Source organism: Pogona vitticeps, chromosome 2, assembly GCF_051106095.1.
Source record: "Pogona vitticeps strain Pit_001003342236 chromosome 2, PviZW2.1, whole genome shotgun sequence".
Taxonomy (NCBI): Eukaryota; Metazoa; Chordata; class Lepidosauria; order Squamata; family Agamidae; genus Pogona; species Pogona vitticeps.
In genome coordinates, this window is record NC_135784.1 from 282,337,968 (window position 1) to 282,365,951 (window position 27,984).

General features: G+C 45.4%; 1 protein-coding gene and 1 long non-coding RNA gene across 2 annotated transcripts in view; both read left to right on the top strand.

Annotated features, from left to right (window-relative positions):
• Positions 1 to 14,227: 14,227 nt before the first annotated feature.
• LOC144586391 (uncharacterized) overlaps positions 14,228 to 27,984 on the top strand; it is a 51,758-nt gene continuing 38,001 nt past the window's right edge. Inside the window, exon 1 of the long non-coding RNA XR_013541187.1 lies at positions 14,228 to 14,413. This is a non-coding gene — a long non-coding RNA (uncharacterized LOC144586391). The remainder of the gene's footprint in view (positions 14,414 to 27,984) is intronic.
• On the top strand, positions 15,399 to 17,730 carry HTR1A (5-hydroxytryptamine receptor 1A). The gene has a single exon (XM_078384555.1). It carries the CDS (start codon positions 15,525 to 15,527, stop codon positions 16,917 to 16,919), a length of 1,395 nt encoding a protein of 464 aa, XP_078240681.1. The 5' UTR covers positions 15,399 to 15,524; the 3' UTR covers positions 16,920 to 17,730.

Consider the following 27,984-nt stretch of genomic DNA (forward strand, 5'->3'; position numbering starts at 1 on the left):
ATGAGCTTTGGCCAGTCATTCTGTTTCAACCAGACCTTCCTCACAGGATGATTGTGGGCCTGTCACTCTCTGCCAACCTGATTTTCCTTGCAGGATTGTTGTGCAGATTGATTGGGCATGAACATATTCATGTATATTACTTTGCGCTTGTTAGCGGGTGAGATGGAATGTAAATGTAACTACTAATAAAGTAATAACGCTGCTAATAATAGAAGAGGTCTCGGTTTGTCTTTGCAAACTAAGACATAAACTCTCTACAAGGAAGCAATTTGCAAATGGAAAATGTATTTATTTGGCACTTTTAGCATAATAATGTTATTTACCGCTGGAGTTTTTCATACTTCATTGTGAAGCATGAAAAAAAGATCCACAGCAGGGAGCGAACAGTGATCTAAATAGGCTGGTAATGAAAAATATTCTTATTCTTCATGCTGTGGCACTTCAGGAACATTTTAGTTAATAAACAGCATAATAAGCCAAAGACCTAGTGCTTCTTAGCTGTTTCTATTTCTAGTGCAAAGAATATAAAACAGACTGCCCTGCTGTTGTTAGAAATATCACTTGACATGAAAACTAATACTGTTATCTGGTCTAGTTTAAACTGCGAAGTGCCAATTACACTTTTTAATGTTTAATAGAAGTGTATCGAGCTCTTCTGAGGCTCTCTGTGGGTCTTCCCATGGGCTACTGCTGAGAACAGGGTTAGCCCAACATATTTCTATAGTAGCAAAATAAATAAAGTGCAGAGAAATTTCTTCTTCTTCTTCTTCTTCTTCTTCTTCTTCTTCTTCTTCTTCTTCTTCTTCTTCTTCTTCTTCTTCTTCTTCTTCTTCTTCTTCTGCGTTACAGCCTCTAGAATCTCTCAGTCAGGATGGATAAAAGATGTGTTGGCTAGGAGATTCTGGGTGATGTGGTTCAAAAAAGGGTAGGTTTTTGAAATTCTATAAACAGCTCACCCCACTTTGCCAAGTCACAGTGTGCCAGTCAACTTATTTTGGTACAAGAGACAGAAATGCTAACAATGTGCTGCTCCTTCATGACAGGAGTTGAGTTCTACTTCCTAATCTGTGTGCCTCAGCATTTGTATATATGTCAAGCTGTCATCAGACTTCTTTCCCTGCCCTCACCCTTACAACAATACCTCCACCAGTATTTATAAACTGCTCACTACTTGCCTCTTTTTCTCTCTCAGACATTGATTTGTCTGCCTGGTGTTACCTCAATCAATCTTGATTCTGGTCCAGACAGTCATACAATTGTAGAAGTGGAAGTGATTCCAAGAGTCATCAAGTCCAATAATCTCTCAGAGCAGGAAATCAACAGCTAGAGCATCTGTAACAGGTGACCCTCTAACCCAGTGGTGTGACAAACCCAGACCTACTGGGATCTGCCACACAGTTACACTAAGCTGCCACCAACCATTCCCTTTAAGAAGTCACACAGACCAGGGATGGATTTTTAAACAATAAAAAGAATAAGGTTTATTTAAATACACACAGGGAAAAATAAACAATCAGGTGAATAGGATAAAGTAACGTGGCTTATCCTCACTCATACAAGCATACAGTTTGGTTCACCCAGAACCCTTAACTTGAAGCACAGACCCTGAACCTATCAGTTCTGGCTAACCAACAGACACCTGAACCTATCAGGTTGGTACTCTGACACACAGTAGTACCCTGTCTGACACACAGACTCCCACAACAGCTTCTTCTTCCCAGCTGCTGCTTCGTCACAACCCAGTGTCTCACAGTGTCTCCTAAACTCTCCACACAGGCATCACATATTTATACAGTACAGCCCCTCCTCCTGATGTCCCGCCTTCCACTCCCCATAGGATGGAACTTTCCCTCCAAACCTATGACAGACAGGTAACATCAGTGCTGTATGTAACACCTCCCCTCTTTATAAGTTGTTTTGTAGGGGGAAAGCTAACGTGCTTTTCACCAAAAAACAACCTGTATAAAACACACAACAACAGTTATACATACCATATTATACTTACTTATCCTTACACTCTAAGTTAACCATAGCAATTAGGCATTTAAACATTTACCATCTACATTACATCAATTTACCTTTATTCATGCAAACCAATTCAAAAACAGGTACATTTTACTTTTTGTCATCATTATATACACATAGTCCATGTTCTTTCGCCGTCTTCATTCTTCAGGTCTTCTTGATAAGGCGTCAGCAACACAGTTCACTGACCCTCTGACCACCTTCACTTCAAAGTCATAGTCCTGTAGGTTTAAAGCCCACCTCATAAGTTTGCTATTGTGGGTTTTCATTGTCTTTAACCATTGCAATGGTGAATGGTCAGTACACAGAATAAAATGTCTTCCCCAGATGTAAGGCTTGGCCTTCTGGATCGCGTAGACTATGGCCAAACACTCCTTCTCCACGGTTGCCAAATGTCTCTCACCTTTTTGAAGTTTCCTACTCAGGTAGGACACTGGATGTTGGTCACCATTCTCATCCTCCTGGCACAGAACTGCTCCTACCCCGCTGTTAGACGCATCGGTGTAGATGATGAACTCCCGGTCGAAGTCTGGAGCACGCAGGACAGGATAGTTGATTAACGCCTCCTTCAACCTCTGGAACGCCGCCTCACAGTCGCTGGTCCACGGGATGCGGTCATCAGCCTTCTTCCTCGTCAGATCGGTCAGCGGAGCCGCAATCTCGCTAAACCTCGGGATGAACTTTCTGTAGTAGCCCACCAACCCAAGAAATGATTTGACTTTTTTCTTGGTGTTGGGTCTAGGCCAATCACGAACAGCTTCTATTTTGGCCTCCAGGGGTTTTATCACTCCTCCCCCTACCATGTGACCCAAGTATTTTATTTCTGGGCTACCCAGCTGACACTTGCTGGCCTTTACTGTTAGCCCTGCTGCACTTAACCTCTGCAGCACTAACTCCAGGTGTATCAGGTGATCTTCCCAGGTATTACTGAAGATCCCTATGTCGTCAATGTAGGCCACTGTAAAGTCACTGAGCCCTGCCAAGGTCTGGTCCATCAGCCTTTGGAATGTGGCTGGTGCATTTCTGAGACCAAAGCTCAGGACTCGAAACTCATAGAGACCAAAAGGGCTGCAAAAGGCAGTCTTTTCTTGATCCCTGGGATCAATTCTCAATTGCCAATATCCCTTTACCAGGTCCAATGATGAGATGAATCGACAACCCCCTATGGTTTCAATCAGGTTGTCTAGCCTGGGCATTGGGTAGGCATCAGGAGTGGTTACACGGTTTAATTTCCTGTAATCGACACAAAACCTAATGCTCCCATCAGGCTTGTCCACAAGGACTATTGGAGAGGACCAAGGACTAGAAGAGGGGACGATTATGTTCTCCCTCAGCATTTCGTCCAGCTCCTTCCGCACCTTGTCCCTATAGGGTCCCGTTACTCGGTATGGGGATACTGCCTGCGGGGGTGCATCCCCTGTGTGGATCCGATGCATCACTCCCTTCACTATCCCCGGCTTGTTGGAAAACACCTGTTGATATTTACTAAGCAGCATTTTTAGTTCTTGCTGCTGGTCTTGGGTGAGTGCAGGACTGATCTTTACCTCCTCTGGGTTGTATTTTACTTCCCCTCTACCCTCCCAGAAGGGTAATTCCGCTTCCTCACTCTCAGCTGCTTTTATAGCAAATAGAACCCTCTGTTCCCCTCTGTAGTAGGGTTTTAGGGCATTCACATGAACCACCCTCCTTGCTTGGTTCTCCTCCTGCTCTATAAGGTAGTTCAGGTCTGACATCTTGGAAATGACCCTATATGGTCCTGCCCATTTGAGCTGCAGTTTATTCTCTCTGCAGGGCCTAAGCCAAAGCACTTCCTCCCCTGGGTCAAAGTGCCTCTCTCTAGCTTTGTGGTCATACCATGTTTTCTGTCTGACCTTCTGAGCTTGCAGGTTTTCTGCTGCCAGCTCTAGATTTCTCCTTAGGTCATTCATCAAGGTGTCTATGTATGTCACAACGTCTTGTGGGTCATCCTGGGTGATCTGCTCCCAATTTTGTTTGATCAAATCAAGGGGCCCTTTCACCCTTCTCCCAAATAAAAGTTCAAACGGACTGAACCCGGTACTGGCTTGTGGCACTGATCGATAAGCAAACAAAAGGGATTGCAGCTTCTGGTCCCAATTGTTTGGATTCTCTGCCAAGTAAGCCCTAATCATGCGCATTAGAGTCCCATTGAACTTCTCAGTTAACCCATTACTTTCAGGATGATAGGCAGTGGTTTCCTTGTGCTTTATTCCACAGACTTGCCATAAGCGTTTCATGAGCTTTGATGTGAACGATGCGCCCAAATCTGTGATTATCTCTGAGGCAAATCCCATCCTGGACATATACCCCACCAAAGCATCGGCCACTGTGTTAGTCTCAATGTTAGTCAAGGGTATGGCTTCAGGATACCTTGTGGCATGGTCCACAATTGTTAGGATGAACCTGTTCCCCCTCTTTGTGGCCTTGGGCAAAGGTCCCACAATATCCACCCCTATGCATTTGAACGGAGTGTCAATCACAGGCAAAGGGCACAACTTTGCTTTGGTCCTATCGCGGTTATTCCCCTGCCTTTGACACACATCACATTGTTTACAGAACTCCCTGATCTGCTTCCCTATGTCAGGCCAGTAGAAATTCTGTGTGATTCTCTGCTGTGTTTTGTTCACCCCTAAGTGTGCAGCAAACATGTCAGAGTGACCCCTTTGTAAGATCATGGGGCGATACTTTTCAGGTACCACCAGCTGACTTCTGATCCCATCTCCAACTTTTGAGATATTCCTCAGGGTCTCTCTATATAAAATCCCCTTTTTCTCCAGAAATCTCACTGGGGTTTCAGGTGTTAGCTGGGCGTCAGTCACCTGTTCAAAACACTTTTGGAGAGTGGCGTCTGCCTTTTGCTCCTGTCCAAATCTGCTGTCTGTGGTTAAGGTTTCCACCACAGCTTCTGAACTCCCCTCTGCTTCCGTCTCTGGCTCATCATTACCCCCCTGAACTGTCTCTGTGGTGGCTTGTGAGCGTGTAATCACTAGCACCCGTTTCACATGTTCAGCCAGGTCATTTCCCACGAGCACGGCTGCTGGCAGAGTCGATGAAATCGCTAGCCTCCAAACTCCCCTCCAGCCTTGAAAGTTGACAGGTACCTCTGCTACTGGCAGAGAGATTACCTGCCCCTCAATCCCTGCCACCTTCATGCTCTCATTTGGGATTATAAACTCCCTAGGAATAATATCTGGATGGCACAGGGTTACCTGGGAACAAGTGTCCCGCAGCCCCCTATACTGACGGTCAAGTATTCCTACGTCCACCCCTGCTGTCTCAAACAACTGAGAATCTGTTTTTACCAGCAAGCAGCGCTTTACCTCCACAAGAGGACCATTTTCCTCAGCCTGATCAGCAGCGGTAGCTGTTCCAGACTGAGTAGCCATGGCAACAGGCTCCCTCAGTGAGACTGAGCCTTGCTCTTTCTGGACACAGAACACAGCTTTTGGCTTGGTTCCACTAGACTCCTGAGGCACCATTCCTTTTAGCTGCTTTAATTTCTGACACTCTGAGATTAGATGACCCTTTCCCTGACAGAAATAACATTTTCTGGTGTATTTTGATTCTCTCTCATCTTGTTTTGGTTTTCCCTCCAAAATCTGAGGTCTTGGTTTCATGTCTGAGGGCTTCCCTTCACCATGGGCCCCTCCCCCTTGCTGGCTTTTCCCTGGTCCCTGAGAGTACTTGCTGTAGGTTTCTTTGGGTTTACCTACAGATTTCCCCTCACCCAAGGGCTTTCTTATTTGGGAAATAAAATCTGCGATCTCTGCGGCTGCTGCCACAGACCTCGGTTTCCTTTCCCTCACCTGGAAGTTCAATTCCCCATGCAGGACTGAATAGAACTGTTCCAGTGCTATCAAGTCTTTAAGCTGCTCATAGGTCTCTGTTCCTTCCTGCGATAGCCATTTCTCAAGCAGCCTCACCAATTGGGCCCCCACTTGGGTAAAAGTCTGTTCTGGTTTCTTGGTGAGGGACCTGAATCTTTGTCTCAGCTGCTCCGCATTTATCCCATGTCTGGCAAACACCAGTTTTTTAAACTCTGCAAAATCTTTCATCAGTTCCTCAGGCATCTCGGCATAAACCTCAGCCAGGCTACCACTGATTAAAGATCGCATGATGGTCATCTTCTCAGTTTCCCTCACTGAGAAGTCCACAAACGCTCTTTCCACTAGGGAAAAGAATACCTCAGGACAATCTCCCTTGTGGTACACAGGGAATTTCTTCAGGTCAGCTTTAGACAGTTGGCCTCCCTCAGAATCCCTATTGTTATTATTGTTCTGGTTCATCAGTTCCAATTTTCTTAATTCAAACGCCATTTTCTCTCTCTCCATTCTTTCTTCCCTCTCCATTCTCTCTCTCTCTAATCTTTCTTCTTTTTCCCATTGCCTTTGTTTCTCTTCCCTTTCTATTTCCCTCATCCTCAGTTCATGCTGTTGGGCTATGAGCATTTTTCTAAGTTCTGGGTTCTGCTCTCCTGTGCTGTCACCTTGCACTGAGCCAAATTCATCCTCAGAACCTTGGTCAATCTGGGGGTCTTTCACTTCACTCATTTCGGCCATCTGGCTTCGAGTCAAGGGCATAATCCCCCCTCAGAACAGGCTGCTTTAAAAGTCAAGCCTCAAAATAAAACGACCACTTTTTTCCTTCTTGCCTCAGAACCAGCTCTCCCTAGAGATTGCTGCTGTTCTTCAGCACTAACTTGCAACAGTATCGAGTCAGAGCCTACCCCCCTCTGCTGGGCCTCTCAGCTGGCAAGCTAGATCACTGTTACTACTCAGTTTTGCCTCAGCTTTTTCCCGCCAAAACTAAGCTGCCTCAGAGCACCTTAATCTAAGTCTCCCCAGTTGGCACGTTCTTCTACTAGCGCACCTCCCCGTGAGGTACACCTAGAAGATTACCTACGCGCCTCAGACTGTCCCTGACTAGACCCCCCTTGCTCTGGGCACACTTGCCAAGGCTTTGCTGGACCGCTGGACAACTGGACCAGTCATATCCCACACGCTGGACACCAATCAATGTGACAAACCCAGACCTACTGGGATCTGCCACACAGTTACACTAAGCTGCCACCAACCATTCCCTTTAAGAAGTCACACAGACCAGGGATGGATTTTTAAACAATAAAAAGAATAAGGTTTATTTAAATACACACAGGGAAAAATAAACAATCAGGTGAATAGGATAAAGTAACGTGGCTTATCCTCACTCATACAAGCATACAGTTTGGTTCACCCAGAACCCTTAACTTGAAGCACAGACCCTGAACCTATCAGTTCTGGCTAACCAACAGACACCTGAACCTATCAGGTTGGTACTCTGACACACAGTAGTACCCTGTCTGACACACAGACTCCCACAACAGCTTCTTCTTCCCAGCTGCTGCTTCGTCACAACCCAGTGTCTCACAGTGTCTCCTAAACTCTCCACACAGGCATCACATATTTATACAGTACAGCCCCTCCTCCTGATGTCCCGCCTTCCACTCCCCATAGGATGGAACTTTCCCTCCAAACCTATGACAGACAGGTAACATCAGTGCTGTATGTAACAAGTGGTTCCCAAGTGTACAACATAGCTAGCAGTGAAGGCTTCTGACAGTTTTAGTCCAAGAATATCTAAGGACCCAAGGATGGGAACCACCAATCTAACCTCTGTTTTAAAAAAAATCTCCAATGAAAGAGAGTGCACCGTTCTCTGAGGTAGTCCCACTGTCAAACAGCTGTTACTGTCAAGATCTTCCTTGTGTTTTAGGCAAATTCTTATAGTAAATGAGTTTCTTGAAGTGTCCAGCTCTCTTCCAGAACCATCCTGAGGTACAACTTATCATATGACATGGGGATTTGACTGACATGGAGATCAAGTTTGAGGTTTGATAGCAAAGGAATGCCCCCACTGACAGAATAGCTTCCAACAGAGGGACAAGAAGGGTGAAATTCTGGTTGGGGAGGCATTCAAAACATATGAGGGGTTTCAGACTGCCATGGGGGAAGTAGGGGGAAAGCCCACTGTTTGAATGGGGGGGGTCTCTTGGTGTGACATCGTTATGTCATTTGAACTCTACTGTTGGTAAACTCTAGAAGAGACCTGATCTGAGCTACAGGTAAGAATAATGTTCCCTGATTAGCAGGAAGGTGGATGAAATGTCACAGTTGTGAGTGGGAAAAAGTGGCTGAGGGGAGGGAGTAGTAATGCCTTTTCTTGCTATCTGTTTTCATTCTCTCACTCACGATATATATCTATGTGCTCTCCTCTGAGGCAAAGAGGGGAAGGATTTTTCAGCAGAAAAACTGCCAGTGGAGAAAGGGGGAAACACTTTCTCCATCTTCCTGACAATAGCTTCTGAGTGTTGCTTTTCAGGTACAAAAAGCCAAAATTCAAGGCTTCGTTACAAGCATTTTTATATTAGGAAAAATCAGAGTGTTCAAGTACAATTTTCTTTCTAGTGTTGTGTTATGTCCCTGTAGGAGTGATAGGATAGATTTATTGGAAACCAGGAAATTTGAATTGATCTCTCTCACCCTGAGGTCTTTTTTCTTCCCTAGATGAATAATAAAACATTAACTCACAGCTCTGCTGAAGAAGACATATTTTTGGATGGGTAAATTTGTCAACTTTTTAATCTCTCCCACTGGCTTCATGAGCTTGGGGAAATGTGGTGCTTAGTTGGTCTAAGGCAGCAGGGAGGAGCCTATGACTTTCCACAGGTTTCCTGGATTACAATTCCCATTATCCATAATGAATACTGAAGCCCAAAAGTATCTGGAGGGCCACAGATTCTCCCTCAAAACTGCCATTACTTCATTCTCTACTCATTCACTCATGCTTTCATTTGGCCCCCATTTCAAGACCTTCTTTCTCCTTCAATGTTTTCAATCTCTTTTCTATAGCTCAGCTCTCTCCTTTCTCCCAACTTTGTGGATATCTTAATCTTTACAACTCTAGGCAGAAAGTAGGTTGAGAATGAGCCCAGAACTAATTTCCTCCTTTCCCCCCAGAGCCCTGATGTGAAGACCTTGAGAAAGTGTGTCCACAACAGAAAATTAAATGTTGGCTGGAAGTGATATACTGACAAATGTCATGGATTTGACTGTACCCAGAGTGATAGTGGTGTGATTTTAATTCTGTACTCCAGTGGTCCTGCAACTCAATAAAATGATCACAAATTATTTCTTCATATTTAGTGCATTACCTTTCTCTTACAATGTCTAGTTTCTCCTTAACACTCTCACTCAACATGGGACTTTACACCATAGACAGTGACTTTATGTTTGGGGTTTGAGTCACAAATGAGCTAGCTACAGTGTGAGTGAATAATGAACCTCACTGTCAAACTACTCTCAATGTTACTATGAAGAACTCCAGAATTCACTAGGCAGTTGAATAGGTGAATAAGCAACAGAATGGCAGAAATAGGTGTCAATGCACGTAAGAGTATGCAAGAGATGGGAAAAGTTATTTTTTGGACTACAGCTTCTACATACCCAAGCCAAAGAAGCTACTGGCTGGAGTATTCGACCAAAAAGCAGAGAGAGTATACAAATTCTCATTTCTGGAGTAGATTGCTGCTTACATTCCCTTTCTGCTTCTCCATCTCTCTCTGAGACACGTGTGCTCACGTAATAAAGCTGGGAGCTTGGCAGGAGAGGGGAAACAGGCAGGGATTCTGGAAAAAGGGCAGGGAGGTATGAGCTAGCTGGAGACGACTGGAGGCTGATGTGGGCAGTGCCCCATTTGTCTTAACAGACCAGCCTTCTCTGGATGGACTTGGCATGCAACAGCAAGTGCCTATGCTGATGTCTTAATCTGCTGCGGTTGGCTGCTGAGATTTATGCTTATTGCTTCACTCTCTCATAATAACACAATAGGATTTTGGCCAAAATGTTGCAGTATAGAATAGTGGTTCCTAACCTTGGGCCCCCAGATATTCTCGGACTAAAACTCCCAGAAGTTCACTGCTAGCTGTGGCCAGGATTTCTGGAAGTTGTAGTCCAGGAACAACTATGGACCCAAAGTTGGGAACCACTAGTATAGAAGGATTCTGTCCAAAGTTCTGTCTGCCCATTTTCAGTCTCCTAAGTCAATTAACTATCCATGTCCCTTGTGAATGCCCATTATTCATTAGGCTGTTAGAGAAGTCTCCCCTCCCCATACATTCTCCTCTAGTTTTGAACTACTGTAAATTTTGGGCTCCCCCCTTGTTCGTTAATATCTGCCTCTTTTATGTTGACAATATTGGCTTTTGGACAGAGCTTGTACAGATTACTTTCTTTAACTACAGTTTCAGGAATACCTGAACCAACATGTGCAGTCTGAATTTTTGTTATGGAGAATGGGTTTGCTGTTGGCATATAATATGATAACTAAGAAATAAAAGCTCAATATGTTTGTGTAGCAGTCTCCTTTGTTGCAGTTTTTGGCTTTAAAGATGTGTCTTCAATCTGCCTTGGGGGTGAAATTGTATGTCTTGTTATGTATTATTTATTTCAATCATATGTCTCACCTTTCTCTAAATTCAGAGACACAAGGTATCCAAGGGCTCAAGGTGAGCATACCCATCCCATTGATTGTGAGTGTTCAGAGACCATCTGGTTGGAAACAGAATTCTGCAGTAGTAAGACTAAGGAAATGGGTACATATTGTCTTGGATCTGGATTTAGGCATGGACAAACAGCTGGCTGTCTATGCCATATGCAGGACTGGAGAACCCCAATGAATGGAATGTGTTATGCCACTGAGGAAGAAGGAGAAATCTTGCAAGATGCCTGCACCAAGTTTTCAGGAACTCCTCATTTTGTTCTGATCCGAGCCTATCCAATCAGTACAGCCACACTGTATTTTCAAGAGCCTAGAGGGGTGCCTTGGGGAGGAAGGGACAGAGATATTTTCCATTAGCCCATTTGCACAAATCTAGATCAGGACCCAATCCTATGTTTCTACGAACAATATTAAAAAGATACATCAGAAAAGTAGGCAATGTTTAGTCTTCATTCTGAAAAATAATAGGCTGTGTGGCACATGAAGGTAAAATTGGGCTAGAAAAAGAGTACCTTGTGAAAAGATGGTGAGAAATGTTATTTTCTCTTAGCATGTTCAGATTTTTGCACTCTTTCTTCTTCAGTCCCTTTCCTCCTCCTTCCCCTCCTCCTTCCCCTCTCTTCCTTGCAGGGCAAAGTTCTGGTCAACAACAACAAATTGTCAGCAAAATTTATCATTAGACACAAGTCCCTTCTGAACTCTTTAGAAATGTTTACTGGGCAGCAACAGATTTATTTACAATGTGCCAATCTGATGCTTATTTTGAGATTGTTCCCAGAGATACTATTCTCATTTTGCTCTGTCTTTCAGACTTTTTCCTCCACCCTCCCTTCCATCAAGTGAAGCTTTAGCATCTTTTATCTCTCAGAGATCAGCAGTTTCAATAGTTGGTTGCATTGTAATTTCCTGCAATGCAACTTTCCTTCAAGCACAGAAAGCAAGAGAGCGCAGCTCTTTAATTTTGTGGCTGTATGTGAGTGACTGAGAGAGGGAGAGAGAGAGATAGGGAGAGGAAAGAAGGAAAGAGGACATAATTTAGAGGACAAATGTAACCACAACAAGACAACCTCCCCACTCCCTTTTTCCAGTATCTGCTTGTCAAAACTGACATGAATAAGTACGGCTGGGATTTTCCTAATTGACTTTCTACTGCACTGCTTTGAGATGATTTGAGTGGACACCAGGTAAACAAATCTGCCCCAAGGTAGGACATTAAGCTACAGCTACTTGTCTCTGCCTCATCCGAAGTTCCTTTATTGATCATTGCATTGACCAACTAATTCTGCTCAAAAGTTTTAGAGTAGAACTATTCCTTTATGCTATGAACAAAGTTAGAAGAGAACTGCATAATCATGAATGTTTTACTGACCTGCAGTAAGGTTGACAAGACCTCTTTAGAGTGGACACCCACACATGAAGAAAATAAACCTTCTAGCAAGTAGACAACCCACAGTTCTTTGCCAGGAAAACATTTTTCATTTAAATTATCTGGGATCCTTTAAGTTAAACTTGACTGACAAAAAAAGCAACCTGCTATGCTTCCCACCAGGCTTATAATATATACTTTGGATGTGAATGATGTTCTTGCCCCAGGATGTAGTTTTAAGTGCCAAATCTACCTGAAGTTCTATGACAAAGTAGGAAACCTTTTGAGTAGAGGGAGGGTACATACTTCTTCCCTTGCTACTTACAAAAGTCTGCTTGCCACCCCTCTTGACTGAGGAGATATTCAGGACAAAAGGGCAAATTTAATTTGCAGCCTCCTGCATCAGCATCCATTGTTGTGGAACTTTACAGCTGCCCTTTATAGAAACCAAACCATATCAACAATGGCTGCTTTCAATCTGATCAAAAGCCTGTGCTGAGAGGAATGCAGTCCTTGCAAGCAGCCACACCACAAAGCTGCCGCTCTTCAGCTTCCCCGCAGGTTGATTGGTCTGTCTGTGAAATGGCAGCAACATAAATATTGGACTGGGGAAAGGGGAGAGGAAGTGAACTTGAAATAGTTTTGCAAAAGTGAAACCAAGGTCCTCATAGGCAGATGGCAACCCTGGAGGGGGGAATCGCCTAAAATTTATTTATTTATTTATTTATTTATTTGATTTATATCCCGCCCATCTGGTATAATTATACCACTCTGAGCGGCTAACAACAGAACAAATACAATTAAAAAATTAATCCATAAACATCCATTATTAACAGACATACTAAAAATAATAAATGATAGATAAGAAAAAGAAAAAGTTAAATTAAATAAATTAAATTAACTTAAATGCTGGCAGGAGGTGCCCCTGTTCAGGAGGCACTCCATAGCCTCCTCCTTGAAACACGTTTCTCCCCCAGCTATTCTTTCCATTGCTGAATTGGGGCTGGAAAAGACAATATGGATAGCTCACTGGTTCAGGTATCTGGTTGCAGAGCCAGAACTTCTATTTCTTCCCATGCATCCTGCAAGTAGAGCCAGCTTGTGTGCCCTTGGGCAAGCTGCACAGTCTCTGGGCAAGAAGGGAATGGTAAACCACTTCTGAGTGCTTTCTATTTGAAAAAGGTCAGTATAAAATCAGAATTGAATTGATGGCAGGATTACTATTATTAAACAGAAATGCACTGAAACAGAATTAGGGATATTTAAAGAGCTGGATGTCTTTGCAGCTGGAATTTCTCTCTCTCTCTCTCTCTCTCTCTCTCTCTCTCTCTCTGTGTGTGTGTGTGTGTGTGTGTGTGTGTGTGTGTGTGTGTGTGTGTACGTCATCTTTTTCTCACACTCCATTTGTGTGATCCTGTGTGGTGTGAGTCAGGCTTGGTAGGGTGTGTGTGTGTGTACGTCTTTGTGTTTCTTAAATGTATCTCCCAGAGCCGAGTAACTCTTTTTTGGACTAGAACTGACAGAATCCCCCCAGGAAGATTCTGGCGTAATCCCAAACACCGGAATGTTTCAAAAGCTTTGCGGGACCCAGGTCTACGAGCCCCGACTACGTACAAGGCGGCCCGAAGTAACGTGCCTGCAGGTGGCGACAAATGCCCTTGAAGCCGAGCGCTGTCCGCGGTGCTGAAGGCTGCCGCCAGCCAGAACGAACTTGGTCGGCGACGCGGATCGCGGGGAAGACGGGGAGAGAGGGGACCCACCCCTTCGCCTCCTGCCTTGCAAGCGCCGAAATCTGAGTAGAAAATAAGGAAACCTGGGAGGACGGCGGAGGACTCCCTGCCTCTTTCCCAGGGCCCGGGCTTCCCATAGAAGCCAGGCAGAAAGAAACCTCGACTCCGCAGTTTTCCTCCCCTTGGTCCTTCCTTGCTCAAGCACGCGATCCCCACCCCAGCCGTATCTATGCCTCCGGCGTGGCCACCGGCCACGGTTTAGCTCGTGTTTCTTTACTTGCGCTTCTCGAGCCTACCAAGCAGGGCGGGCGTGGAAAGAGAGACAGGACCAAAGTGGGTGGGTGGGTGAGCGAGTGAAGGTAACGACAGCCCTCGTCCCTAAAACTAACTTTCGCGTCATGTATGGATCCTTCTCGCTTAGACCCCGGCATTAGTTGGAGAGCTGAGATTTGGCCAGGCGGGGTAAAGTGAGGGGGGGAGAGGAGGGTTTTGACGTGTTGGGGGTTCCTCAGCGCTGTTTCCTACGTAAGGGGAAGGGAGGTTTGGGCGGGGAGAGGAGCGGGACTGTGTCTTCTGAGTCGTGGTCGTTGCTCTTCTTTCCTCCCTCCCTCTCCCTACCGTTGGCTTTCTATCGAACTGGGAGCACTCAAACGATGCCCAACCTGCATTGAGGAAAGGAAGCATCGCTAGAAAAATAATAAAATCCGGTGTGAAATCACCCGTCAAGACGCCAAACAAGGTGTGTATTCTTTGTGGACTGGGAAGGGGGGGGTGAAAGAAAGGGGGAGGGACGTGGGACGGTGCAGGAGGAAAGACACTGGAAAGGAGGAGACCGGGCGCTGGGGATGGGGAGGGGTGGACCGCGAAATGCCGAAGACAAGAGACGTCGGCGCTCCTTAGCAGCGAAGAAGTAAGGATGAGAACAAGCGCGCGGGGTGGGGTGGGGGAGAGAACAGCAGGAAAGGAGTGGGAAACCCAAAAGCAGGGAGTGGAGCCAAGAACCCACGGGCTGGGGTGGGAGAAGGCATCGGAGCAGAGGAAAGGGAGGGAGGAAGCAGGGAGGGAGCGGCGCGGGGTCGGGGCGGGGGAGCAGCCAGTGAGCGCTACAAGAGCGGGTGGGGAGCAGCGAGAGAAAGCGAGAAGGCGAGTGCCCGGGATGGGCAGCTGAAGCCAGGACCAGCGGAAGGCCGGCGGGGGCGGGGGGGGGAGGCGCAGGGAAGAAGCGATAGACGAGAGGTGGCAGGGAAACGAAATAAGTAAGTCCCACAGTAAGATGTGGGGAAAGAAGTGAGGGACAACGGTGAGGGGCAGGAAAGCAGCAGGAGCAAGAGCAGCCGCCAGGGACTGAAGCAAACTGAGTAGCTAGCGACGGGGGGGGGGGGTGTTGAGGTGTGGATAAGGGGAGGGGAGCAGCAAGAGACAGAGGGGAGGGAGGGGGAAGAGGAAGACAGGGAGAAGTGAGGCAGCCAGTGGGTGTCGGCGGCGGCAGGGCTCCAGAGGGAGCGCAGAGGTGGAGGGCGAGGCAGGGCAGCCCAGGGAGGGGAGGTGCTCGACGCGGCTCCCGGGGATGCCCAGTCAGGAAGGACATGCCGCCGTCGGCTTGCTGGAGCTGGAACTGGAGCTGGTGCTGGCGTGCCGAAGAAGAGACGGACGGACGGAGCCTACCTGCCGCGGCTTCTCCTTAGCCCGCTGAAGGGCTGGGATTTCGCCTGCCGCCCGCTCCGCCGCTCCCGTCGGGGGGTAGGCCATGGTGACCCTGGGGAAGCGCTGCCCGCCGCCGCCGCTGCCCCCGCCGCCGGAGTGAAGGCGCTGCCTTCGGGTCCCCTCCCGCTCCCCACTCCCTCCCCGCCATGGAGCTGTCCAACAGCACGGTGGCGGCGACGGCCGGAGCCAATAGCAGCGGCGGCGGCGGCGAGCCGACGGCGAGTCCGGCCAGCCCGACGGCAGCGGCCAGCCTGGGCTACCAGCTGGGCACGTCGGTGGCCCTCGGGGCGCTGATCCTCTTCGCAGTGCTGGGCAACGCCTGCGTGATCGCGGCCATCGCGCTGGAGCGCTCCCTGCAGACGGTGGCCAACTACCTGATCGGCTCGCTGGCCGTCACGGACCTGATGGTGTCGGTACTGGTGCTGCCCATGGCCGCCCTCTACCAAGTGCTGGGCAAGTGGACCCTGGGCCAGGTGACCTGCGACATCTTCATCTCGCTCGACGTGCTGTGCTGCACCTCCTCCATTCTCCACCTGTGCGCCATTGCCCTGGACCGCTACTGGGCCATCACCGACCCCATAGACTACGTCAACAAGCGGACGCCCCGGCGGGCCGCAGTTCTGATCAGCCTCACCTGGCTGATCGGTTTCCTCATCTCTATCCCGCCCATGCTGGGCTGGCGGACCCCCGAGGACCGCTCGGACCCCAACGCCTGCACCATCAGCAAGGACCCCGGCTACACTATCTACTCCACCTTCGGCGCCTTCTACATTCCCCTTCTCCTCATGCTGGTCCTCTACGGGCGCATCTTCAAGGCGGCCCGCTTCCGCATCCGGAAGACGGTCAAGAAAGTGGACAAAAAGCAGCCGGCGCAGCAGCCGCCGCTACCGCTGGCAGCTGAACCGTCTGCGGAGCCCGTGGCCGACACCTGTCTCTCCATCTCGCCCGCCAGCGAGCCGAAGAAGGCCAACGGAGGACCTCCACAGCCGCCGCAGCAAGCCAAAAGCTGGAAAAGTGCCGTCGAGCCCAAAGGAGGCGGCGGAGGCGTCTGCATCAACGGGGCCCTCCGGCCAGGGGGTGAGGACGGCCCGGTGGCCCCCTCGGCTTTGGAGATCCTGGAGGTGACGCCTTCCAACGCCACCAAAAGCCACCTGCCCCTGCCCAACCACCACCACCACCACCACGAGCAGCAGCAGCAGCCCTCCCTGCCGGGCTCGGCCACGCCGGCCTTGGAGCGGAAGAACGAGCCCAAGAACGCGGAGGCCAAGCGCAAGATGGCTTTGGCCCGCGAGCGCAAGACGGTCAAGACGCTGGGCATCATCATGGGCACCTTCATCCTGTGCTGGCTGCCCTTCTTCATCGTGGCCCTGGTCCTGCCCTTCTGCGAGGAGGGCTGCTACATGCCCGACTGGCTGGGGGCCGTCATCAACTGGCTGGGCTACTCCAACTCCCTCCTCAACCCCGTCATCTACGCTTACTTCAACAAAGATTTCCAAAGTGCTTTTAAGAAGATCGTCCGGTGCAAGTTTTGCACGCAGTGACGGGCGGGGGAGGTGATGGACCCACAGAGAGGAGCAGCGGCGGACCCCTTTACGAGAAGGGGAGAGAATATGGGTCTTTAGTGTGTGTGGGGGGTGTGTGTGTGTGTAGGGGGTTGCTGCTGAAGAGGGACATCTTATTCTCTCCTCCCCCTCTGACTTCTTGAACTTTCCCGCGCATCTTCTGCTGCCATCAGTGCTTTGCGGACCGCCCTCCTACCTAGCCCCACTGGTCTGCCCTGGAAGAGGGCTGGACTATTTCTTCGCCCCATGGCCGTGGGGCGCTTGGAGACTCCTTTCTTTGGAGGCGGAAGGGAAGTCCCCTCTTGAACCCTTTCCTCGCCTTTTTCTTTTTGTCCTGCCTTGAGTTCGAAACACACACAAACCAGAGGCGCGGAGGGCCGCCTCCCTGCCTATTGGCTGCTCCCACGAGACTATAGTCCGTGTGCATCCGTCCCTCTCTCTTGTCCTTTCCCCGAACTGCTCCTCCACACGTAAGCAAGCCGGCTCAGGAAGGTAGGATGCCCTTTGGAAAGCTGACTGTCCATTTTCCTTTGTTTGTTGCGTCGTTCTGGGGCCTCGACTCCTTCTCAGAGTTTACTCCTTACTCTTAACAACTGTGCTGGATCCACCAAGCTGGTCCACGTGCCTCTGGAGATGGGGGTGGGGGGATGTTCATTGAGGATGTAGGGATGATTTGACGTAGGATGGCTTGCGGATTTGAAAACAAAAAACAACAGGGTATCCACCCGACTTTTAGAACCATAATAAAAAAAGAACACCATCCTCTGCATTAAAAAAAGGAGAAAAGTCATTCTTGTCTGTTTTTTTCTCTCTCTTCCCTCTCCGCCCCCTCCGCCCCCCCCCAACCCGCTCCTGGGTAAAACAAGAAGCCAGAAAGTCTGCTTATTAAGGCCAAGTATGCAGGAACTCTGAAAGGGAGCGGAGCAACCCGGACAAGGGAGAGATGCTCCACCGGTTTTGTGAACAGTGCGTTTAAGCACGCGGGGAATGGATGAGCTTCGCTCTGATAACGCACCTGCCTGCGCAATAAGATTGCAAGGGATGATGGCGTGATATGTCATATGTAGACCCCCCTGGGATTTTGTTCGGGAAGCAGGGAGAGAGGATTTGAGCAAAGGGGGTTTGTTCGAAAAACAGCATGGGGCCCCCTCCCTGCAGGAAGTTTACTGGGCGAGAAGTCTTCCCTGAGTTCCGTGGGTCTTTAAGAAGGCTGCCGGCTGAGGCTCGGGGTTTGGAAACGAGAGCGGTTGCAGGTGTCCCGTGGACCACCCAGCAAAAGCAGCCGAATCGCTTCTCGAGGGCTGATCGAGTGCTCGGAAGTGGTCGAAACCAACTTCCCTGTCACCGCCAACTCTTTATCGGCTCTGGGGGGTAAAGAAGAAAGAGGCAAATTGGGGAGGCAGACTGAGCCTGATTTTTCACCCGGCTGTATTGGAGGTGGGAGGCAGAAAAAGAGCAGGATTCAGACCGTGCTCATTTGGTTATAAAGCAAGTGTCTTTGATAGGATGCAAGTTAAGAAAAAGTCTCTCCGGGGTCAAAGCGGCTTCTGGTGGATCATGCCCGAGGTTTCCTTTGGAGAGAGAGAAAAGATCAGTCAAACTTACTGCAGTTTCCCATTGTTCTTGGAAGGGAAAAACAAAGAAAGGCAAATCCTGTTTTATGAGCATGTTACACTATTATTACCTTTGGCATCACTTTGTTTCTTTTGACTGATACCATGTAAACACATGAAAGGTGCCTAGGACGTGGATCCCTGCAAGGCTCCAGTTAATGGCTCCTGCTGACTTCAGAGCCCTTTGAGTGAGCAAGCCTGTGTGCCCAAAGGAGGAGGGAGCCCACAGTGTATACCATTCAGAAAAGCAAGAGAAAGACTAAGCTGCTATTCCATGAATCAAATCAATGGTGTCATAGAAGGTATTTATAAAAACATTCAAATGTTCTGTCACAAAAATGTGGGAACAGACTAGGTAAAAGTTTGGGTGTCTCTGTGTATGTCTCTTTGGAAAAAGGTCTTCCATCAAGTGGTTATGTATCAAAGAAATCTGGTTGAAAATACAACACAGCCCTAGACTTCTTTAATTCAGTGCCACACCTGTACCCCTTTAAAATAGATGGGGTTATGCTGGCTTAACCATAGTGAGGTGTTTCATGGAAGCACACTGCTTATTTTATTAAGAGAGCAGTTTAATGCACAATTAAAGGAAATTGTGCCAATCGGTTGATAAGATTTTTTCCTGAAAAGAACTGAAGTATCCTTACCTCAATACCAAGGATTCCATAGTGCAGCCTTCTCCAAAGTAATGACCTGATTTGCTGGGTTTCAGTTCCATAATCCACAGTCACTAAGACTGCCGTAGGGTGCTTCCAGATGAAGGGTTTTACGGAACCACCAGCCTGCCTCACTCATAGAATCTTTCTGTGTGTGCGTGCACACATAAGATGTCACTTGTAACCTTCCCACTGTTCCTTCTGTCTCTTTTTCTTACCACAAAACAAAAAAACATTCGGGGTGGAATAGATGGGTGTGTTTTGACAACTAGCTTGCTCTCAAATAGCAAACCAGGGGTGGGCCACTGTGGCCCTCCAGATGTTTTTGGACTGCAGTTTTTACATTTCCTCACCACTGGCTATGGTGAAGAAGAAGAACTGGAGATGTAGGCCCAAAATATTTGGAGGGGAACAGTTGACCCACTTTAGGTGTAAAGAGGATTGCTAGGGTCAAGAAGCTCTCTCCTAGTCACCCTCCCCTGCCAATGGACTTTGGCTCAGGTCAAATCCTTTATGGTAGTCCGGAAGGAAAACTGGTGGGGTTTGCTGGGAAGTTCTGTGCCACTGATGTGGATGGGGTTTTATGCTACAGCGTGGAAGTGACTTCAAACAGATCCCAGTCATTTCAAAGAAGCTTGCAAAAAGCTGATTCATGTTGTTTACTGCCATCTGCTCAAGTCACAAAACAAATGTGTGGTGGCATAAAATGTATGAACCATGAGGTCTGAATGTCCAGTCTCAGGAACTGTTGTTGGAAAAGGCTTTGCACTATTTGCAGGCTGTAAGAGGTGTGCCTTAGGATCTACCCGTTAGGCCTTAAGACCTAATAGGTAGAAGCTGCAACCCTAAGTGCACATTTCAGGACGTAGAGGGCATTTTCACACAATGTTTGTTTCCATGGAAAGCTTTTAAGATGCTTCCTTCAGAGACATACTAGACATGGCAAAAGTGTTAAGTCAGAATAATAATAAATAATAATGTGCAGGCAAGTCAGTTTTGACTTAGGGCAACACTTTTAAAGGTTTCCAAGGTAGAGAATCTGCAGAAGTGGTTTCCCATTCCCTTCTTCTGGGGGCGCCCTGGGACTCTGCAGCTTGCTGAAGGCCACACAGGGCTGGCTCTACTCTACAGCAGGCACGGCGAGGAATCAAATCCCCAACCTCTGACTCTGCAGACAGACACCTAAACCACTGAGCTATCCAGGCACCTTCCAGAATAATAAGCATTTATTTAAAAATAAATAAAAGATTCCTAAACAGGAGACCAGATCTGTGTTAATCAGTTTATGTGATTATCCCTGAAAAACACATTAAGAAATCCATTTGTGAGATATATTTTACATATGTACCGTATGTTGATGCTTTGTGTGTATATGTATATATACATATATGCATCTACATATGTATATATGTGTGTGCATATACATAGACGCATGCATGCATGCATGCATGCATGCATGCATGCATACATACATACATACATACATACATACATAATCTTACACATAGGAACTCTAGCTGTTTAGAATATAGCGCACACAAAATAGTGATTTATTTCTTGTGCAGGAGTGAAACACCTATGCTAAAATCCAGTGGTTGGTCTCAAACAGGACAGACCCAAGTGACAAATGGGGGCATGTTACCTCTATGCTTATGTAAATTTCATTTTTTTGAATGGGTCTACTTTAGATGGGATCAATAATTAGACTTTGGCCCACATTTTCTTATTCATGGGGATAATAGTCTTCCACTGACAATGTATCCGTGTAGAATTTTTATTGTGCAGAATGTGACAGAAGAATGTATTTGGACAAGCTTTGTAACATTGTTACCAGCCAGACCTGGGTTCTAAGATTCTCTGGCAAGGAATTGGGCATAGACGCAACAGCTGAACCAAAGGCCCAATTTTATTTGAATTGCAGCAAATAAAAGGTCAGCTGAGACTCCTCTTAAAAGCAAAGAAGATCCCAAAAATACAGTGTACATATGTTTTATAATGATACAAAGAGTTATAAAAGTACTATAATTCTATTGGTCAATTGTACCTCAACTTTGGATCCAGTCCCTCATTGGGTAGTGATGCCAGCTACGCTGATCTATTGGTTCCCTATAGATATGCAGATTGTGTGCCCATGTGTCCTTGGCTTATGTCCAAGATGCCCCTGAATGTCTGGGGAAAGAATCTTATCTTTTGTATGTTTATGGGTAGCCTTCCTGGGCCCTGATATACGGCCTTCAGTCTCTTGCTCCCTGGTGTGAATGTTTTGGCCAGTCATGGCTGGTTTCCTCCTGCCTGCATTCCAGGACTAGGCCATCTGCCAGGTCAAAAGGAGGATGGGCCAAAAATGTGTGACAATGACATTCTATACTATGTGTGAATGTTCCTCTATTTGCCTGAGCTACTATGTGTGAATGTTCCTGGCCCTAGTTGCTCTGAAGCCTGTGTTTTCTCTGCTAAAGGTTGTACTAAAATTTAGTTTGATTCTGCTCCGGTATCACTTCCCCCTTTTTAAATCCTGACAACAATAAAATAGCTGAATTTAAATCAGCACCTGGCTTTATCGCTGAAGCAACATTTGGGGTGGCACACCTGGTAGCCACACAGAGGAGTAAACTTAGAAATAATACAAGCAATTAAACTTAAAACGATCACAAGTACAATCCCCATCAAGATGATGCATACAGTCCTCCTTGTTGGAGCAGTATCATGTCAAGAGCAAGCCTGTGGTTCCACAGAGTCCAAGATATGCAAGGAAGAAAGAAACCCTGTCATTTTTATTAATTTCACTAAATCCCTTTGTCCTGTAGTCTAAGGAGAAGTTGAAGATCTTCCAGCCTAGTCGCCATCCAGTGACACCCCATGTGGTTTTCTCCATCCTTTTTTCTTTTCCATCCACTGGGTAGGGGAGGTCTGCAACTGGCAGCAATCCCTTCAACTTTTACTTCTTTTCCTGTAGGAGATGGGAAGTTCCAAGCACATAGTTATGCCAGTCCTCCCCCCCCCCACTTTGGAAGGCCTCCTTCCTCAGTCTTGAAACTAGTTACAACAAAAGAGCCACTGTAATGGGACTCAAAGGGGCTTATGGCCAATTTGCCCCTTTGTAAAATCCTCATCCTTAAAAGGGCCTGAGGAAACATGTCTCTTGTAAACATTTCACTGTCCGATTCAATTTCAACCTGCCCTGAGGAGGGGGGATGATGGGCCAACCTGCAAGGGTCCTTTCCAGAGCCCTGTAACCAAATTATTTATTTTCAACAAATTTCACAGGCAGATGCTACAGCCTCAGTCAAGGAGGTGAGTCCATGGCCAGATGCAATGCAATAACCTCCGCATGTGTGTGTCTATGGAGTTCCCATAGAAAGTGCCTAGCAAATGATCCTGGCAGCACAAGCATCAGTCACAAATGACACAACTCTCTTCCATGATTTCATTTCTAGGCACACTTTAAATGTTTTAGTTTTTAAAATTACTATCACCATTGCTACTATTTCTTAGATGCTAAGTATGGGTATGTTTTTGTAGACCTTAAAAAAAGGGTCAAACCAAACAACCAGACAATCAACTGAGTAACAGCTGCAAGGTAATACTGTGCCAGTTTAGTAGTATTTCTTTGGAAACAACCCCCCCCCCCCCACGTATTTGTAAGTCAAGGAATTCCTATTTACACTTTTCTTCTTGCTTTTTAAAAGCAGAAATATTTCTTTTCTTTTCTATTTTGTAAAATAGCAGTATAACAAATTACTCTCCATTGGTTCAATCTGGAGACATTATGAAGCTATTTCTCAGTCTGTCCTTGTTGGACGAATCAAGGAAAACACAAAGTTGCACAACACATTTTTATTAGTATTTGTTTAGGGCTGCCATGCTAGGCATGTTTGCTAAGACAGGTGAGGGGCACTGCCCATTTGCGAGAATAATCTAGCCATGGAATGTCAAAATCTGGCTGACTCAAACTTCAGCTCCCTTCCCAAACTAACTGTGGAATTAAAACTCCTTTGAACATAATGTGCTACAAGAGCTTTCCAAAAGCATTCCTACGTAACTGAAAAAAACCCAGAGGAGTGTTTTATAAAAATGAATGGGACCCAATCTGAAGCTAAGCTCATCAGCATTTCTAAGCACACTTTCAGGGAACTACGTTCATGGAAATCATCATAATAACTTTACTTGTGTCAACTGAATTAGATCCACATATGAGCTGTACTTCTATCAAATTGATGAGATGCAGTTTTATTCCACTTGAAAAACATTCCCATTGGAGAAAGGAGAGGCAGCAAATTTGGCTTCCAAGTGGATCTCTTCTGGATGGTCCCCCAACCCTCCAGACTATAAAGTGGGAAGGAGGCATAGAAGACTGCGGGAGGCGGGGGTATCATTGAAGATAATTTCCCTCCACCAGCAGAATTTCCTTTATTTCCTGTGGACTGACAGAAGGCTGGATCCAATATAGTGTGTTCAGAATGGAGTGCAATATCTTTATGAACAAGACCCAAATTGGCATGGAAGAGTTTTTAATAACTAAGTGTTGTGTCATGCATTGTATTTGTGCCATACTGAGGTAATTTCCACCTCATTCGAAGGGTATTCTTTTTTTTACCAGATGCAATGACTGGGCCATTGATGTGCTGTTCTAGGAAAAAAGATATATTTAAGATAAGAGCTTGGGAACAGTCCAGAAAGGCAACTTTTCCAACCTCTGTTTAGGGTGGAGGGGGTGTTGCATTAATGCTAGGGTTGTGTTGAAGGCTGATTTAAAGGTCCAGGTAAGTAGGACACAAAGCACAGATTCTGATTGAGGAGCCACTTAGACTTAAATAGCGCAGCTGAAGTCCCACTGAAGTCTCTGTACGAGGTGCAAGTTGATAACAATTTGCTGCTTGAAGTGGTGCTGAAATGGCCCTTCCCTCCGCAAAGGCCCACACTTTAGAAAGTGTTGCTGTGTCATTCCGACAAGATTTCCAGCCTTCATCATCTCCATCTGGGTTCCAGCTAAGAGAGGTTATTTCATGTTGTGTGGTATTACTCTGGAGGAAGTGGTTTGTAGTATTTGGCCTTTGAAATCTATTGATGAGTGATTTAACTTTAAAAGAATTTCTGACCTTTTGCATCCCACAACCTCACTGTGAATTGTACTTTTTTTTTTCCTCCAGAGTCACACATTTCTGTTTCCATAAGGCTAAAAATCCAGGGAACACAACTGATCAAAAGGAGCCTAAGAAATAAAAAAATATTGTATTTTTTGAATTTATATTCAGATTTGAACTGCTGGATAGCTTAGAGGCTTAGGCACATCTGGCTGCAGAGCCAGAGATTGGGAGTTTGATTCCTCAATGTGCATTTTCGACAGGGGCTGGACTAGATGATCCATAGGGTCCCCTCCAGCTTTTCAGATTACATTTCCGCTGGGAGTAAAGCTCAAGTTGGTATCATTGCAAAGTAGAAAAAGTCACTGTAGCCTCCAGTTCAGAGATGACTTACTAGTGACTAAGTGCTGTTGAACTCAGTGAGTCTCATTGCATTGCATAATGTTGCATGAAATTCCATGCTGACCATTACCTTTTATTGCCCTGACATTTCTCAACTAGCACTTCCTTCCTAGCTTACCCCATGCTCCTTTTACTGTAATAATGAGCTGCATGAAATCAGCCAACTTTGTCAACTTCAGGAGTGGTGTGAATAGAATTCATTCAAGGTCTGTGAAAATCCATTTCTAAAATGGATTTTATGTTCCCTTGGCTTTGAGCCCAATGCTTGGAAAGATGTTCTACTGAATCCTTTGGATTTTCTTCCAAATACTCATGTTTACAACCTGGGGATCTGTTTCTTTGGTCCTGTTTAAAAATATGGAGTAGCCTGGCCCTATCTGCCTGTATATTTATTTATTTACCTATCTAAAAGGGTGAGAGTTGTGTTTAGGGTGAGCTCTGGGTACTTGGGAGTCCTTGGGTGACCTTCTTCAATGGGTCCCCACCCTCAGGGAGTCTACTGTGTCATTGCCTTTATCACTAGCTGCTCTTTTCCTTTTCCTCACCATTAATGCTCGCTGCTTGCTTGAGAGCAGTGAGTTGACTACTCTAACTTTTCTCCACCACTGTTGTTCAGGCCAGAGGGAGATGAGGGAGAAAGAAGGCTGTAGTGGAAAAGGGGTGGATCAAGCCAGAGGTGTCTTGATCTCTGCTGGCTCCAGGCCCTCAGAAGATTCCTGGCCATGCCTACCATTGACCCTATGAATGCAGGGATGACCCTTACATGCACATATATACAGAAAAATTATAAGATTGGGCTTATCTTCTGTTTGCAAGCTCAGCTGGGTTATGGCATAACATGTTACTGATTGAATCTTGTACTCTGGAATTGTATCTCGCCAGGAGGAATTAAGGAAAGCAAGTGTTGATGTAATAAGATGGGGTTTGGGGAAAATATCTTCAAGGTCCTTTCCAGAATCAGAATTTATAGGGAGGTGACAGAATGTGCATTTTGCACAGCACTCCTTAGCTTTCATACAGGGTATGGACTGTGATCAACTCTTACATCCCCAACCCTACCTCCCGATTTGGCAGGGACGCTCAAGTTTACACTGTTTAAACCATATGAAATTTTTGGGAAGGTCATCTACAATCTCATGCTTGAGTCAAAAAAGCATGCTCTTCCTGCTGAGTTTGATATAGTTTGTGCTACCTACTGATAAAGGGAATGTTTATTCTATGACTTATATGAATGCATGTGCCCATTCATCAAGTGAAGCTACTATGTTCAATGATAACTTTGATATGTCCTACAAACAGTTTCATTTTCTGATCAAAGTGGACTGCATTTTCTTGATTAAACTGATCTTTGATCTCACCCTCTTCTTTCATCATCATGTTCTGGAAATTCTGTTTTTTTAAAAATGAAGCTGTATTTCTTTTTTCTGTTGCAAAAAAACAACAACACAGGAATGAACACTGATGGCTCCTGTAACCGTGTCACATTAGTAGATGATATTTTTATACAGTAGTGTGAAAAAGTTTACATTTTTATTTACCGTACATATATAAACAGTGTTTCAGAGGATTTTACAAATTAATTCACAAGGTCTGTGAAAGTGGTGGGTGATACTTCTTGCTACAGTAATTGTGCTGAACTCATAAATATTGCCTAGATTGATTTTGATGGGTTATCTAGATGGTGATGACGGTACTGCTTGCTGTCCCTAAAGTGTTTTAAGAAAAGTGCATCATTGAAAATTGGCTCAGAAATGTTTGAAATTAATGAATCAAATCAAGTTAAACCAATCAAGTCAGTACTATGTTAGAAAAACCCAGAAATGACCAAGAGATTACAGAATACTTTGAGATGGTTTTAATACTTTAGTACTTTAGCCATGTACTATGTTGACACTGACTAGCACTAGCTGTACCTCGTGTTAGAGAGGAATTTTTCTACTCCTATCTGGAAATGTCAAGGATTAAAGCTGCAACCTTCTGTAAGCAGAATATGTGCTCCACAATGGAGCTTTGGACGATTAATGAGAGACTGCTTTTTAATGTTTATTTTATTTTATTGTAACAAATATAAAAATGAAAACATATATATCTAAACACTTAATAACACAAAACAACACAAAGAATTTTACAAATGTGCTCCCTGCTGGGGCCATTTGGAGATATAACCAATTTTTCCTCCCTTTATGGAGCCCCATTCCGCTTCCAAAACTGCATTGATTCTTCTGAAGGTGCACAACCCTTCCCCTTTATTAATACAAAATCAAAACTTTTCCCAAAATGCCTATAAAATCATTTACCAAATCCTTCTTTACTTTAATGTTAATGTTAACATATTATTGACAGTTATATCCAAAACCTCTTCAACCATTCATTTAACTGAAAATCTTATTTTGTTTATAATTCCTTACTATCACTAGTATTGCAGCTGTTAATACATTTGAAACTATTTTTCCCCATTTCCAGTTCCATTGCTTCTTGTCAGATATCAATGAAAGCACTGTTTTAGGACATACCTCTACCTTTAACTTAATCATTTCACTTATTTTCTTGAAAACGAAATGCTACGATTTCAAAATATTCTCACATTCCAAATACAGTACATATAAAAATAAGTACTTGTTTTTGACATCCTCTCCAACATAACTTTGAATCATTGGCTCTATTTGATTTAATTTCACTGGAGTTAAATACCATCTACAAAATAACTTACAAACATTTTCATTTATCCTTATGGACATGAATTTCAATATTTTTGCATTCCATATTAATGAAAGGCTGGTTTTGTATCATAGTTATATTACCTCTCATTCTATTGACATCCTTTTTTAGTTCAAGAAAACTAGTTAAAAGCATTTTAAAAGAGTAAAACTGTTGAGTATCTTTTCTGAATTTTATTGATAGCTAATGTTGTTAATAATTTATATGTGTGCCACCTTGATAAAGCCATGGAAGGGCTTTAAAATAATAAAATACATGGTGTGGTCTTCTAATAGATGTTCTTGGAGTAAGCCATAGAAGTAATGAGGAAAAAAGTATAAAGCACACTTCTATTTTAACTATGTCTCTCTGACATTCTTTACCAGTTTAATTGAAAAGTGAGTTATAGACTCTGATGGGTCCAGATAGACTGTCTATATATTATAGATGTTTACCATTTTAATATCATTTTAAAGTCTATTTTAACTGCCAAGACTCTCTTAAAGGAAAGGGAGTTCAGAGAATGGAGAAAGAATTCTAAACATTCCCCTGGGAAATGTTCTTCTTGTTGTGAATTCTTTCTGTGTTCCTG